This window comes from Aquila chrysaetos, chromosome Z, assembly GCF_900496995.4.
Source record: "Aquila chrysaetos chrysaetos chromosome Z, bAquChr1.4, whole genome shotgun sequence".
NCBI lineage: Eukaryota > Metazoa > Chordata > Aves > Accipitriformes > Accipitridae > Aquila > Aquila chrysaetos.
The window spans coordinates 76,903,817-76,914,833 of record NC_044030.1 but is presented as its reverse complement, the minus strand read 5'-3'; the positions used below and the strand labels follow the sequence as shown (position 1 = coordinate 76,914,833).

The following is an 11,017-nucleotide window of genomic DNA, read 5'->3' as shown; positions in this document are numbered from 1 at the left end:
GAGCGCCAGGGGACGTGCTCCAGCAGCACCAGTACCATTTATTACATGATTTAAATCCAAATACAAAATAAGGACCAAGGGAAGAAGAAGAGCGTCTGACCAGGATGGGTAGCAGGGCAGGTCTGCTGGCAGCCCGGCAGACCCCAGGCAAGGGTGCGGGATCCTCCCGTCCCCGCTAGCTGGAGCTGGCCTGTTCTGCCTTAAGCACCTCTGCGATGGGCAGCTGGGGGTCTTCATGGGCTGGGGGCATCTCATCCTGGGTCTTTGTGGCTTGCGGCTTGGTCAGCGTGGTGTAGATGCCCAGGGCCTGGAGGGAACGAGAGAGTGATGGGAGGAGGAGGAGAAGGGGAGAGGGCCAGGCCCCGTCAGGGTGCCACCTTCACCTCTCCCAGGGCAAGAGACGGGGTCTCTCTGACCACACTGACCTGCGCGACCATGTTGGTGATGTCGCCGGTGTTGGCGGGCAGCAGGAGGGTGTTGGACTCTTTCGCAAGCTTGGAGAAGGCGCTCACGTACTGCTCTGCCACAGAGAGAGAGGCGGCGGCGCTGCCGTGCTGGGGAAGAGAGGGACGAGGCTGAGCAGCAAGTCACGTACCACCAAGAGCTTCCTCTGTGCCCCTGTCCCCAGCCCGCCCCGGCTGGTAGAGGCCCCCAAAACAGCAGAACTCCTCGCTTGCTGCTGCGGAAAATGCCAGGGAGTATCCACAAGAAAGACGGTTGCCACCCCGGCCCTGGTTTTGCCTCCCCCAGTGCCAGCACCAAAGCGGTGGCTGCCTCGAGGAGCCATCTCTCACCTGCTGTGCCAGAGCAGCTGCCAGGAGCTGAATAGCCTCCGCCTTGGCCCTGGCCTTGACCAGCATGGCGTTGGCTTCTCCTGCAACGAACCACAGCAGAATGCGCGTCAGAACTGCAACAAAGTGCTTGCAAGGAGCGAATCAAGATGATTTCATGCATGCAAAGCCTCCTCTTCCCCAACAGCAGCATGACAATACTCCTGCCACACACCTCCTGCTGCTCTGGGCTGCGGGGCAGCAACACAAGCTGGTGCTCAGCCCGAGGGCCCTGGCAGGGAAGGATCAGCGTGGCTGGGGAAGCCTGGCCCACAGACAATGATGCAGTCTGCTCCCTGGGAGCATCGCTCCTCGGTGCAGAGGGCTATGGATCCCCCAGGCCCCACATGTTCTAGCCCAAGGCACTACCAGCAGCTTTGTTGATTTGTTCGGCCTTCTCAGCTTCTGATGCCAGGATCTGGGCCTGCTTCTGCCCCTCAGCCACGTTGATAGCCGATTCCCGTGTCCCCTCCGACTCCAGCACTGTCGCCCGCTTCCGTCGCTCTGCCTCCACCTGCAAACACAGGTCAGACACCAGCCTGCCATGGCCACGCTGGGGAATCCCATCCGAGGGGCAAGCGCAGCGAGGACACACTCCTAAGTCCTGCTTGGGCAAGCGTGGCTTAGCAAAGTATGAGAACACGGCTACAAAACATTGCGTGATCCCCGGTGAGGGCTGGTTCTGCTCCTCATGCTGCACAGCCCTCTGCAGCCCGGTCCACACCTAACCGGGCAGCCGCTTCCCCCTCCTTCCCTTCCAGCCTGGAGACCCGGCACCCAGCTTTTCTCAAGGGGAGACCTTCAGCTCCAGGATTTGCTTCCTACAGAGCCCAGTAGGCATTTTAAAGGGAGCTGGCAGGGCTTCTGTGTACCAGGCAGCAGCCACCACCACCAAAATAAGGACGGGAATTATTTATTCAATAGCTGTACGTTTGCAGCCAAAGTACCAACGGGCTTCCCTCACCGCAGGAGGGGCCAGTGCTGCCAGCTCTGGACAGATAACAATGGTGTGGCATGGGAGACTTCCCTCTTGCTCCAGACCGCCCTCCCAGAGAACCAAACCTGCATCTGCATGGATTCCTTCACGCGTGGGGGTACGTGGATGTCCTTAATCTCGTAGCGCAGGCATCGGATGCCCCAGCAGTCTGAAGCCTGGTTGATGGCATCCACAATGCTGGCGTTGAGGGACTCCCGCTCCTGGGAGGCACGAAAAAAATGGCAAAGAGGAGGCGCTTAGCATGAGACAGGGGTCAGGAGGGAAACAAACACTCCCCCTCATGGGCCACGTCAGCCAGGAAAATCCATCTCCACAGGCGTAAGGCAGGGTCAAGTGCTACCCATATCTCTTGAAGGGGTCACCGTCTCCTAGGGAAGGCAGTACCCCAAACTGAAACTGCTGGGATACAAACATCTGGTGTACATCTGGATACAAAGATCATCCAGGAATGCCAACAGTTCCTGTTTCTGCCCAGCAAACACAGCATGAAGGTTACAGTCCCCCACGAACCAGGTCAGCCGGGACATTCATCGCTGGGCCTGAGCAAAGTCACCTACTCAACAGAAATGCAGCTGGACCAGCTGGGTCTGGGCACATGCCACCCATCACCCTTTCCAGCTAACCCACGGCAGGGTAAAATAGCTCCCGTTAAACAAAAATAACCAAAACAAGACCCATCTCCAAGCATTCACTGATAGGTCAACTGAAACAGAAGCCACAAGCCCTCAAAGCAAAGGGCGTTTTGCTGTTAAGCGTATCAGCCTGGCTGTGCAGACTGCCCTGGCATTTTGAGCGACACTGGCAGCTCCATGATCCACCTCCCCAGCTCACCCGGAAGACTCTGTCGAGGGAAAGTTTGCCAAGTTCAGATCTCATGGTGGTCTGGGCCAGCTGGGTCACTGCATACTCAGGATCTTCTACCCCGTAGCTGGCCTGGAGAGCAGAAGCAAAAAAACAGAGTTGATGGCAGTGCCGAGAGGGACCCTGAATGAGGCAGGACAGGCAAACATAGCACTAAGACAAGAAACCTGCCACAGACACCCCTGCCAAAGAAAAACGGGAGTCCCAGAGCCTCGGGAGGGATCGGAGTGCTCAGCCCACCCGCCTCACAGGGTGCAGCAAGCTGGGGAGGGGCTGAAGCACACACTGCGGGGAGAAGGGAACCAGCAGAGCCAGATGAGCGGTGCCCGAGGGGCTGCCAAGGTGGCCAGCTGAGCAGCACAGCAGACACAGACCGTGCTGGGCGCAGCCATGGAGTCTGCAGGTTTGACTCAGGCCAAGTGTCGGCGCAGCAGGGACGGTACCTTGTAGGGATCCATAACCCGCAGATAGAGCACACCATCAATCTGCAGGGTGACATTATCTGCCGGGAGAAAACAACATGTCCTGTTTACTGAAGCAGCAAAGACAAAATACGGCAACACCCTCTCCCCTGACAGAACTAGCAGAGCTAGGCAAGGTCATCCCTTTCCTTTCCTGGTGTCAGCAGCATGGCACGGAAGAGGGATAGACTGAAACAGATCTCTTTATCTAAAAGGCTTTGTAAAAAGGACCTTGACATTCCCTAGAAAACACTACATTTTGATGTTTTAATACGTAAGAAGCCTCAGGTTTCCAGATCAAGACATTTCGTGCTGTAGTTATCTTCATAAACAAAGATTTAAGGGTGGGGGGAAAACAAAACCAAAAAGCTTAACACCAGAATTGTAACCGAGCTGTCTGCTAACCTGATCTGAAGTCTTTTTTACAGAAACACAGGGATTTTTTTGTGGTTCAACACAGGAAAACATCCGAATAAGGGATTCCTGCCCAGGTGCATTCAACCCAGCAAGAAGGTGCAGCCGCATCCCCGAGGGCAGACGGGACATCTTGGGATGCCCCAGCGCACGGCACCAGGACTATGGCCAAGCCCATGTCCCCAGGAACAGGGCTGAGCACAGGAGCCTGGGACATTTCCACTCCTCCCCGTGCTCTCCCTTGCCCACCCCAGACACAGCAGAAGGAAAGGGACAGGACATGGAAGCTATTCCTTACCGAGGGTGACAGCTGACTGCTCTGGGACGTTAATGACAATTTCTTTGAGACTCTGCACGTAACGAATCCGATCTAGCAGAGGGATGAGGAAGTTCAAACCCTGGGAAAAGGGCTGGATTAGATGGCTGAGCCCTCTAATCTGAGGTTTTCCCCCCAGAGAGCTCAGTCAGACTAGCGAGAGCTGTGCAAACAAAGCCCAAGTATGCTGCACGCTGCAGGCAGAGCAAACATGCTTTACACATGGGGGGAATTCAGGTTTCTCAGTGCTTTTAGCAACTCACCAAGGGAAATTAGTCTACAGGCAGTCTAAAGGATTTCAATCTGAAAGAATAAGCACCGCCCCCCCCCGAATCCTCGCACAAAGGATGTGCCTCACTACAGCTTTAGGAACCTGCTGAATCCAGAAGGGGAGAAAAGCAGCTCCTTACAGGCTCAAGGATTCGGTGGAACTTGCCCATCCTCTCCACCACCCAAGCCTCCTGCTGCGGCACAAAGAGCACCCCGATATTCACAGGCAGGCCAGAGGTCAAGCGGCGTGGTGGCTGGGCCACACACGCTGAATGCTTCAGCTGCTGGGAGCGCTGGAGAAAAGAAAAGGAACGGGAATGAGACCAGCTGCCGGCACCTGGGAGCCCAGCACCACCCCTGCTCTCCCATCTGGGATTGCTGCTCACAGCCCCTATACACCAGGGCAAGAAACAGCTCTGAGGCCCTAAACAAGCCCAGGCTGTGAGGGGACACAGGCTGTCCCCACGGGGATGAGTCCTGGACCCCAGGGTCAGCATGAGTGTCAGGGCCTTCCCCGCAGGTGCAGGGGGGCTCACCCCCATGCTGGAGCTTTCTCCATGTCTCCCCTTCCCTCATGTCTCCACTGTGGGGGAGGAATAAAGCCTCCCTGACACCATCAGGGAAAGGAAGGTGTGTGGGGGTCTCTTCTGCCACACTTAGCCCCCTGTAACCTGGTCAAAACCCCTTCCTCCCACCCTTCTCCCTCACCTCAGTCCCAGACCACCCCCCTTCAGCAGCCTGTCCCTCCCCAGCTAAGGCCGCCTCCCGGCCCCCCCCAAGGACCTGTTTCCCCCGGGCACTCCCTCACCCTCCTCCCCCACAGGCCCCTGACTCCCACAGCTCTCCTCACCACCTCCCAAGCCCAGCTCCGACCAGCCTCCTCACTGACAACCCCCCCCCCCCGACACAACCCACCTCTCAGGCCTCCACAGCCCGCCACGTCCATTTCTCTCACAACCCTTCCCTCCCCAGCCCCACCAGCTCACCTCACCGCTCCCGACACCCGGTTTCCCCCGGTCCCCCAACACCACTCCCCCACTAACCTCCCCTCAGTCCCCCCCATGCCCATTCACCCCTAACCCTCCTCTGAACCGCCCTCCCCCCCCCCCGCGCCCCGCTACCCCCGTATCCCTGCTCAGCTCCGCCCAGCCGAGCCCCTACAACCCCAGCACCTCCCCAGAGCCCCGACACCAGCACCCTCAGCCCCGCTCCCCTCAGCCCCGCCCCCCCCCCCCGGGCTCCCCCAGCCCACATCCCCCCCTGCCCTCCTCAGCAACCCCCTACCCCGGACCCCCGCGGCCCCCTCACTACCCTGCCGGCCCTCCGAGACCTCCCCCGGTCCCACCTGCAGCAGGCCGAGGCCGGGCCCGGTCCGCAGCCCCGCCCGCGCCAGCATCGCTCCGCCGCTTCCCCGCCGCCCCGGAAAGCCTCCCGGAAGACCTCGCCCCTTCCGGGTGCCCCACCCCTTCCGGGTGCCCGCCCGGAGCGGTCCGTCCCGCCGCGAGAGCCGCTGCCCCTGGTTCCGCCCTCCCCCCCCCCCCCCCCAGGAGCGACACGGGCCGCTGTGAAGCTCCAAAGAGGCGTTTATTAAATTAGAAACAAGCCAGAAAAGTACCGATACAACCTCCCCGCCAACCTCAGGGACCCGGTGCCGTGGGGTGAAGTAGGCCCTGTGCCGGTGGGAGTGAGTCCTGTGTCCGTCCGCCCCGTGTCCCCCCCCGCCCCCGCTAGGCCAGCAGAGCCGGAGCCTCCCGGCAGCCGCCGGGCAGGGGAGAGCAAGACCTCGGTCCCTCCGCCCGCTGCTCCCGGAGGCCGGTCGCGACGATCCCAGCACCCCGGGTCTGCGACCGGGCGGAGAGCAATGTGAACAACGGGGTGGCCTTCGGTTCAAGTCACCCTGGCCCCCCGGGGCTCGCAGCCCCACGTAGGCTGGCATAGGGTTTTGTGGAGACCCATCCCTCTCTTCCTCCCCCTTAGGCAGAGGGGCTGGACCTCCTCAGAGCTCAACTAGGAGCCTAGCAGAGACCCCAGATCATAGGGGTGAGGCAGACAAGGGGCGAGCAAGCTCATTTTTCCCTTGCCTCCTGCCCCCTCACCTCTCTGACCCACTCTGGCCTTGGCTCGCAGGTCTCAAGGCTGCAGCAGGGATAGGTACTCCTCCAGATCACCCTCAAGCCCCCTCGTGAAGGTCCAGCCCCGTTCCCGTTCCACGTCCTCTGGTACTTCTCCATTTCCCACAGACAAAGCTAGGGCTTCCGCCCCATCCTCCAGCACCGGACCACACTGGATCAGAGGTAGGTCACCCTCTCTCCCCCAGGCCGAGGCGGCCCCAGCCCCAGTTACCCTTGCAGTCGCCACAGCCCTGCCCCAACATGGGCACCCCTGCACAGCTCCGGGCCTCATCCGGCACTGACAGTGTGGGGGAAAGAACAGCGCAGCACCTCCACTCCTCTGTGCTCCCAGCAACAATAAATACTAATAAATACAAACTCTTCAGCACTTTCTGCTCCCAACCCTGGGATCAGTAATGGGCAGCCTCACCTGGGGCCCCAGGCCTAACTCTTGGTCCCCCCCACCAGCAACAGCCAAGTCTCCAAGCTGCCAGCAGCACTGGCAGAAAGCTTGGACATGTCCCCGGAGGGCTAGGACTCATCCCCAGGCCCTTCCCCTCCTGGTGAAGCCCCCTTGGTGATCCCAGCCGTGCTGCAGGGCACAGCGACGGTAACGGTGCTGCTCAGGAGGGCAGGGGCATGTGGGGAAGGTAATACTTCAACGTGGTGCTTGCTTGCTGGCCCTTTACTCGTCTCTCCCCAATGTGCTGGGCTGGAGGCTGCACGGCGGCCCTGGGGTATAGAGGTGGTCAGGCCCAGGGCGAGTAACAGGGGTTTCTCGGCATCTCCGTGAACGATTTCAGTTCATAGGGGATCCCCGAGTCAACCTCAATTGACTTGCGAGAAAAAAGCAGCCGGATGTCGTTGTGAAGGTAGATCTTCCCTGACTTGGAGCTGTGAAACCTGAGTGGAGACAAGAGCAGGGCAGAGGGACCTCAGGCTCCCAGGCATGGGCAGGACAGCCTCGGCAGGGGGGGGGCACAAACCCCTCGCCTACTTTAGCCCCTGGTCAAGGTGGCCACGCTCCAGTTGCCTTCAGAGGGACAGAGACCGCTGCCCTTGGGCAGGGTGGCAGCTCTGACCTCCCCAAAGAAGCACCTGGTCCCCGCTCCTCCCCAGGGTGAGGGCGTCAGGCTGCTATCACTCCCCACTCTGGCCTGCAGGCTTGGCAACGGCAGGGACACATGGGAGAGGAGCCCAGGGGTGACCCTGGGGCAGGCGTCCATCCCTCCCAGCATGCCCTACCTTAGGTGCATCAGGTAGCAGAGGACCCTGCGGGGTGGGCCGGTGCCTGGTGGGTTGCTGGGGGCCGTGGTTGCCCATTCCTCCTCCCCCACAGGCACCAGGAAAATGCGATGGCGTAAGAAGGTCATGTGGTTGGCTGGCATGTCCTGGAAGTCGTATGTCACCAAGAACATCTTCACCACAGTCTTGTTGGGGTTAAATAAGGTCTGGGGGCAGAGGAGTAGGGGGTGAGACTGGGAAAAGCACAGGAATGGATCTGCAGGGCAGGGCTGGGGCATCTGGGGGCAGCATCAGCAGGGTCAAGGGTCCAGAAAGCCCCACATGAGCCCCAGAGGGCTTAGCCTGAGGCCCACAGGCCAGTCCTTTCCACTCACCTCCAATCCTGTGATCCCATCCCATTGCCCCATGTGCAATACATGCTCTCCTGCCGAGACCCCATCCCTCCTCACCAATCTCTTCCTTCCCTGCATCTCCCACCACCTTGTCTCCCTGCTAGCACCCTGGGGACCCTGTACCACCCTCCGCTGTGCTGTCTTGGTGGCCATGTACCCCCTCTGCACAAGCTTTCTGGCTGCTACCCTGCCAAACAACATAATGGAGCGTATCCACCCTGGGGGGCAACTGGAGCCCACCCGGCCCCCTCCCCATGGTGCTACTGGAGGCCAGGGAATGACTCACCACTTGGATGGTTCCAGCTTTGGGGACATTATAACCCTTCTTTCCCAAGGCCTCCAAGTTAATCACTCCCTGGGGCAAAAGAAACAGCATGTGAGAGAGAGAAAGCCCATGGAGAGCCCAGCTGCGACCCAGCACGGGGCTGAGAGCCCTCCTCGCCAGGAACACCTGGCACAAGGCAGCAAGAAGACACCCAGCTCAGTCCTTCTCCAGACCAGGGGAAGAACAAGCAGCAACACAGTCGTGATGGCAAAGGAACAGCCATGAGACGGCTGGGCAGCAGCCTGCCTCTTTATATGCCTGCAAGGGTTTCCTCTTCTCTCCCTCTTTGCTTTTTGGGTTAAATACTGTTCCCGGCACAGCTAGTGGTCTCATCAGGTAGGTGGTTGCTTGAGCCACGCTCTCCAGAGAGGGGCACCTGGGTACAGCCCCCACTCACCTCCCCCACAGTCCCAGCCCTCCCTTGTCCACGTACCAGGAAAGGCGAGGGCGCGCTGTGTTCGGAGATGTCAAAGTAGGTGACGTCAACGGGCAGGGTGGCGTGCTGGGGGCAGTAGGAGCCACTGGCGCCGATCTCAGCCGTGAACCCCTCAATCCTCCCCGATGGTGCAAAGCGGCCTTTCAGGATGGATTCCTGAGAGAGGAGGGAAGCGTTAGGAACCTTCAAACACCATTCCAGTCCCTTGTCTCGAAGCTGCAAGTGAGATCACCCCCATCTCCACTACTACCACATGTCTGCTTGTCCAGAGACCATCCATGAGGAGCCCTGGCTGCTCGCTCTGAGACAGACCCATCCTGAATTGGTGGGCTAAAACAAGCCATCTAACACAGAAGCAGTGAGAGCTCCTCGGCTCAGCTCCACAGCAGCCAACTCAGCAGGGTCCAGGGTCCTGGTGCATCACCCAAGGATCTGCCAGCTGAGCCATCCTGCCAGTGGATGGTGGCTGTGCCACATGGCTACTGCACACCAGGCCCTTGAGGACAATCAGCCCCGCGACACACCAGGGCTTCCATCAGGTTCAGCCTCTCACACCTGTCACCAGCCCAGTCTGGAGCCCCTGGGATCCACCTCCCTCCCTGGCAGATGGTCACTGTTACCTCAAAGTTGCCCAGCAGAGCATGGCTGACGGTGGTGGTGGCCCAGGGTGCTGCGGAGCACCTGGTGCCCCTCTGGAGGCTGTTGCGGAGGTGTTCCCTTTGAGAGAGGAGACAAGATTGGTGTCGGACTGGAGAGTATCCAGCCCCGGGCTGCCTGTGTCCCTGGGGATGTAGATCCGTCTCCAGGTCCCCCCAACCCTTTCTTTGGTGGAGGTTAAACCCACTTTCCTACCCTCTAGGGGCAGAAGAAACCCCCCACCACCCCGCAGCCTGGGGTCCTGTGGAAGGGAGATGTCTGGGGCAGGGCAGGGAAGAGGATTGGACCCAACCCAGCAGCTTGCTGGAGTGGCCGGGCACCCTGAGTCTCCATGTCCATCCTACAGGGCTGCCAGAACACTCACCATGTCAGGCACAGCCCGTTCTTCAGTCTCTTCCTGATCGCAGCACAATCCACAGAGCTCTGGAGCGGACATGAAATCGAGAACCATGTTAGGACAGCAAGCGGGGACTGCACACCCCTGGGAGGTGCCATCGCCCCTTGCCCTGCCCCACAGCCCCACGAGAGTCCCAGCAGACTGGACAGGCTCCCATCCATTGGGAGCTGTAGGTAGCCTCTGCAGGGGCAGCCAGCAGAGCAGTACGAGGGCTGGGGTGTCTGGTGGGGACGTGGGGCTGCCCAAACCCCAAAATGGCTCTGCTGGGGATGAGGGTGTTGGTACCCAAGCCGAGGGTGCAGCACATGACTCCCACCTTGCAAAGCAGGTCTCAGGACCAGCCCCAGTGACAAGACACCCCCAGAGAGAGGAATGCACCAACACCCCATTGCACCTTCCAGGGAATGGTACACGTACAATGAAGCTCCCTGACCAGGATGGGAAAAGTCCCGTCCCCTGGTGATTCACGCAAAGTTTTTGGTAGTGCTGCCAGGCAGAGGGGTGTGCTGCCCACCCCTGCCCACAGCCAGGCTCCTACAGCTGTAGGGTAGGGGGTTAAAGCCAGAGCCACACTGCAGCCTCCTTTAAAAGATGTCCCCTTTTCAGGGGTTTTCCCTTCTGGAAGCCACACAAAGGGCAGCACAACACAAAGGGATGATGGAGCTGGCTGGCATGACCGGGCAGGAAAACCCAGGGAAGCTGCTGGAGGGCTTCACTCTGCAAGGGCAGTGCTGGGGACAGCCGGGCTGGGGGACAGTCACCAAAAAAACACGTGCAGGCAGGGATGGAGCTGTGCCCCATAGACAGTGTGTCCCGGCTCCAAGCAGCAAGAAGCTGGAGTAGCTCTGCTGTTGGTCCCTGCACCATGCGATGCCCCAGGGAAAGAGAGGAGCGTGCCAGCTCTGGCATGAGCCTGCTGCAGCCTTAGCTGGCAGGACACGGTGAAGGCAGGGAGCTGGTCAGGAGGGAAGGAGGAATCGCAGACAACTCCTGAGCTGCCAGGTTGGTTGCAAACCTCCGGAGTCTATCCCATTTCTGAGAGCTTGTCGCACCTTGGGGGATATGCCACAAGCACCCCAGAACTGCAGAAAAGCCAGTGGCATCTCTGCACACAGCACTGGGGCTCCCGCTCCTTGGCCAGAGCACGTCCAGTCCCGCTCCCTGCCACCAAACCCTTGCCCTGATGGCTATCACGGCCAGGGACCCAAGACATCCCACAACTCTGCCTTCCTCCTCGTCTGGCAGGCAGAGGCCAGCCACTCTTCCCAAGCCTGCTGGTAAGTCTAGCTTAACACGAAGCTGTCA

At 59.9% G+C, this 11,017-nt stretch overlaps 2 protein-coding genes across 6 annotated transcripts in view; both read right to left on the bottom strand.

The window, feature by feature from the left end:
• Positions 1–18: 18 nt before the first annotated feature.
• STOML2 (stomatin like 2) lies at positions 19–5,608 on the bottom strand. Its single transcript, XM_030004961.2, has 10 exons — positions 5,495–5,608; positions 4,290–4,442; positions 3,862–3,961; positions 3,132–3,190; positions 2,659–2,760; positions 1,893–2,027; positions 1,200–1,344; positions 795–874; positions 426–554; positions 19–307 (listed from the first exon to the last, which is right to left on the bottom strand). Exons 1-10 carry the CDS (start codon positions 5,543–5,545, stop codon positions 176–178), a joined length of 1,086 nt encoding a protein of 361 aa, XP_029860821.1. The 5' UTR covers positions 5,546–5,608; the 3' UTR covers positions 19–175.
• A 106-nt stretch (positions 5,609–5,714) lies between these two features.
• Positions 5,715–11,017, bottom strand: part of FAM214B (family with sequence similarity 214 member B) — a 39,632-nt gene continuing 34,329 nt past the window's right edge. For all 5 annotated transcript variants that reach the window (XM_030004956.1, XM_030004958.1, XM_030004960.1 and 2 more), the window contains 6 exons: positions 9,680–9,738; positions 9,279–9,375; positions 8,656–8,814; positions 8,184–8,252; positions 7,506–7,711; positions 5,715–7,163 (listed from right to left, as the gene is read on the bottom strand). In XM_030004956.1, coding sequence (XP_029860816.1) covers positions 7,010–7,163; positions 7,506–7,711; positions 8,184–8,252; positions 8,656–8,814; positions 9,279–9,375; positions 9,680–9,738 — 744 coding nt within the window. In that variant the 3' untranslated portion in view covers positions 5,715–7,009. The remainder of the gene's footprint in view (positions 7,164–7,505; positions 7,712–8,183; positions 8,253–8,655; positions 8,815–9,278; positions 9,376–9,679; positions 9,739–11,017) is intronic.

Coding starts and splice junctions, on each gene's coding strand:
- STOML2 (XM_030004961.2), bottom strand. CDS start 5,545: ATGCTGGCGCGGGCGGGGCTGCGGACCGGGCCCGGCCTCGGCCTGCTG. Junction 4,443..5,494: donor CCGGCCTCGGCCTGCTGCAG/GTGGGACCGGGG, acceptor TCTTTTCTCCAG/CGCTCCCAGCAGCTGAAGCA. Junction 875..1,199: donor ACAAATCAACAAAGCTGCTG/GTAGTGCCTTGG, acceptor GGTTCGTTGCAG/GAGAAGCCAACGCCATGCTG.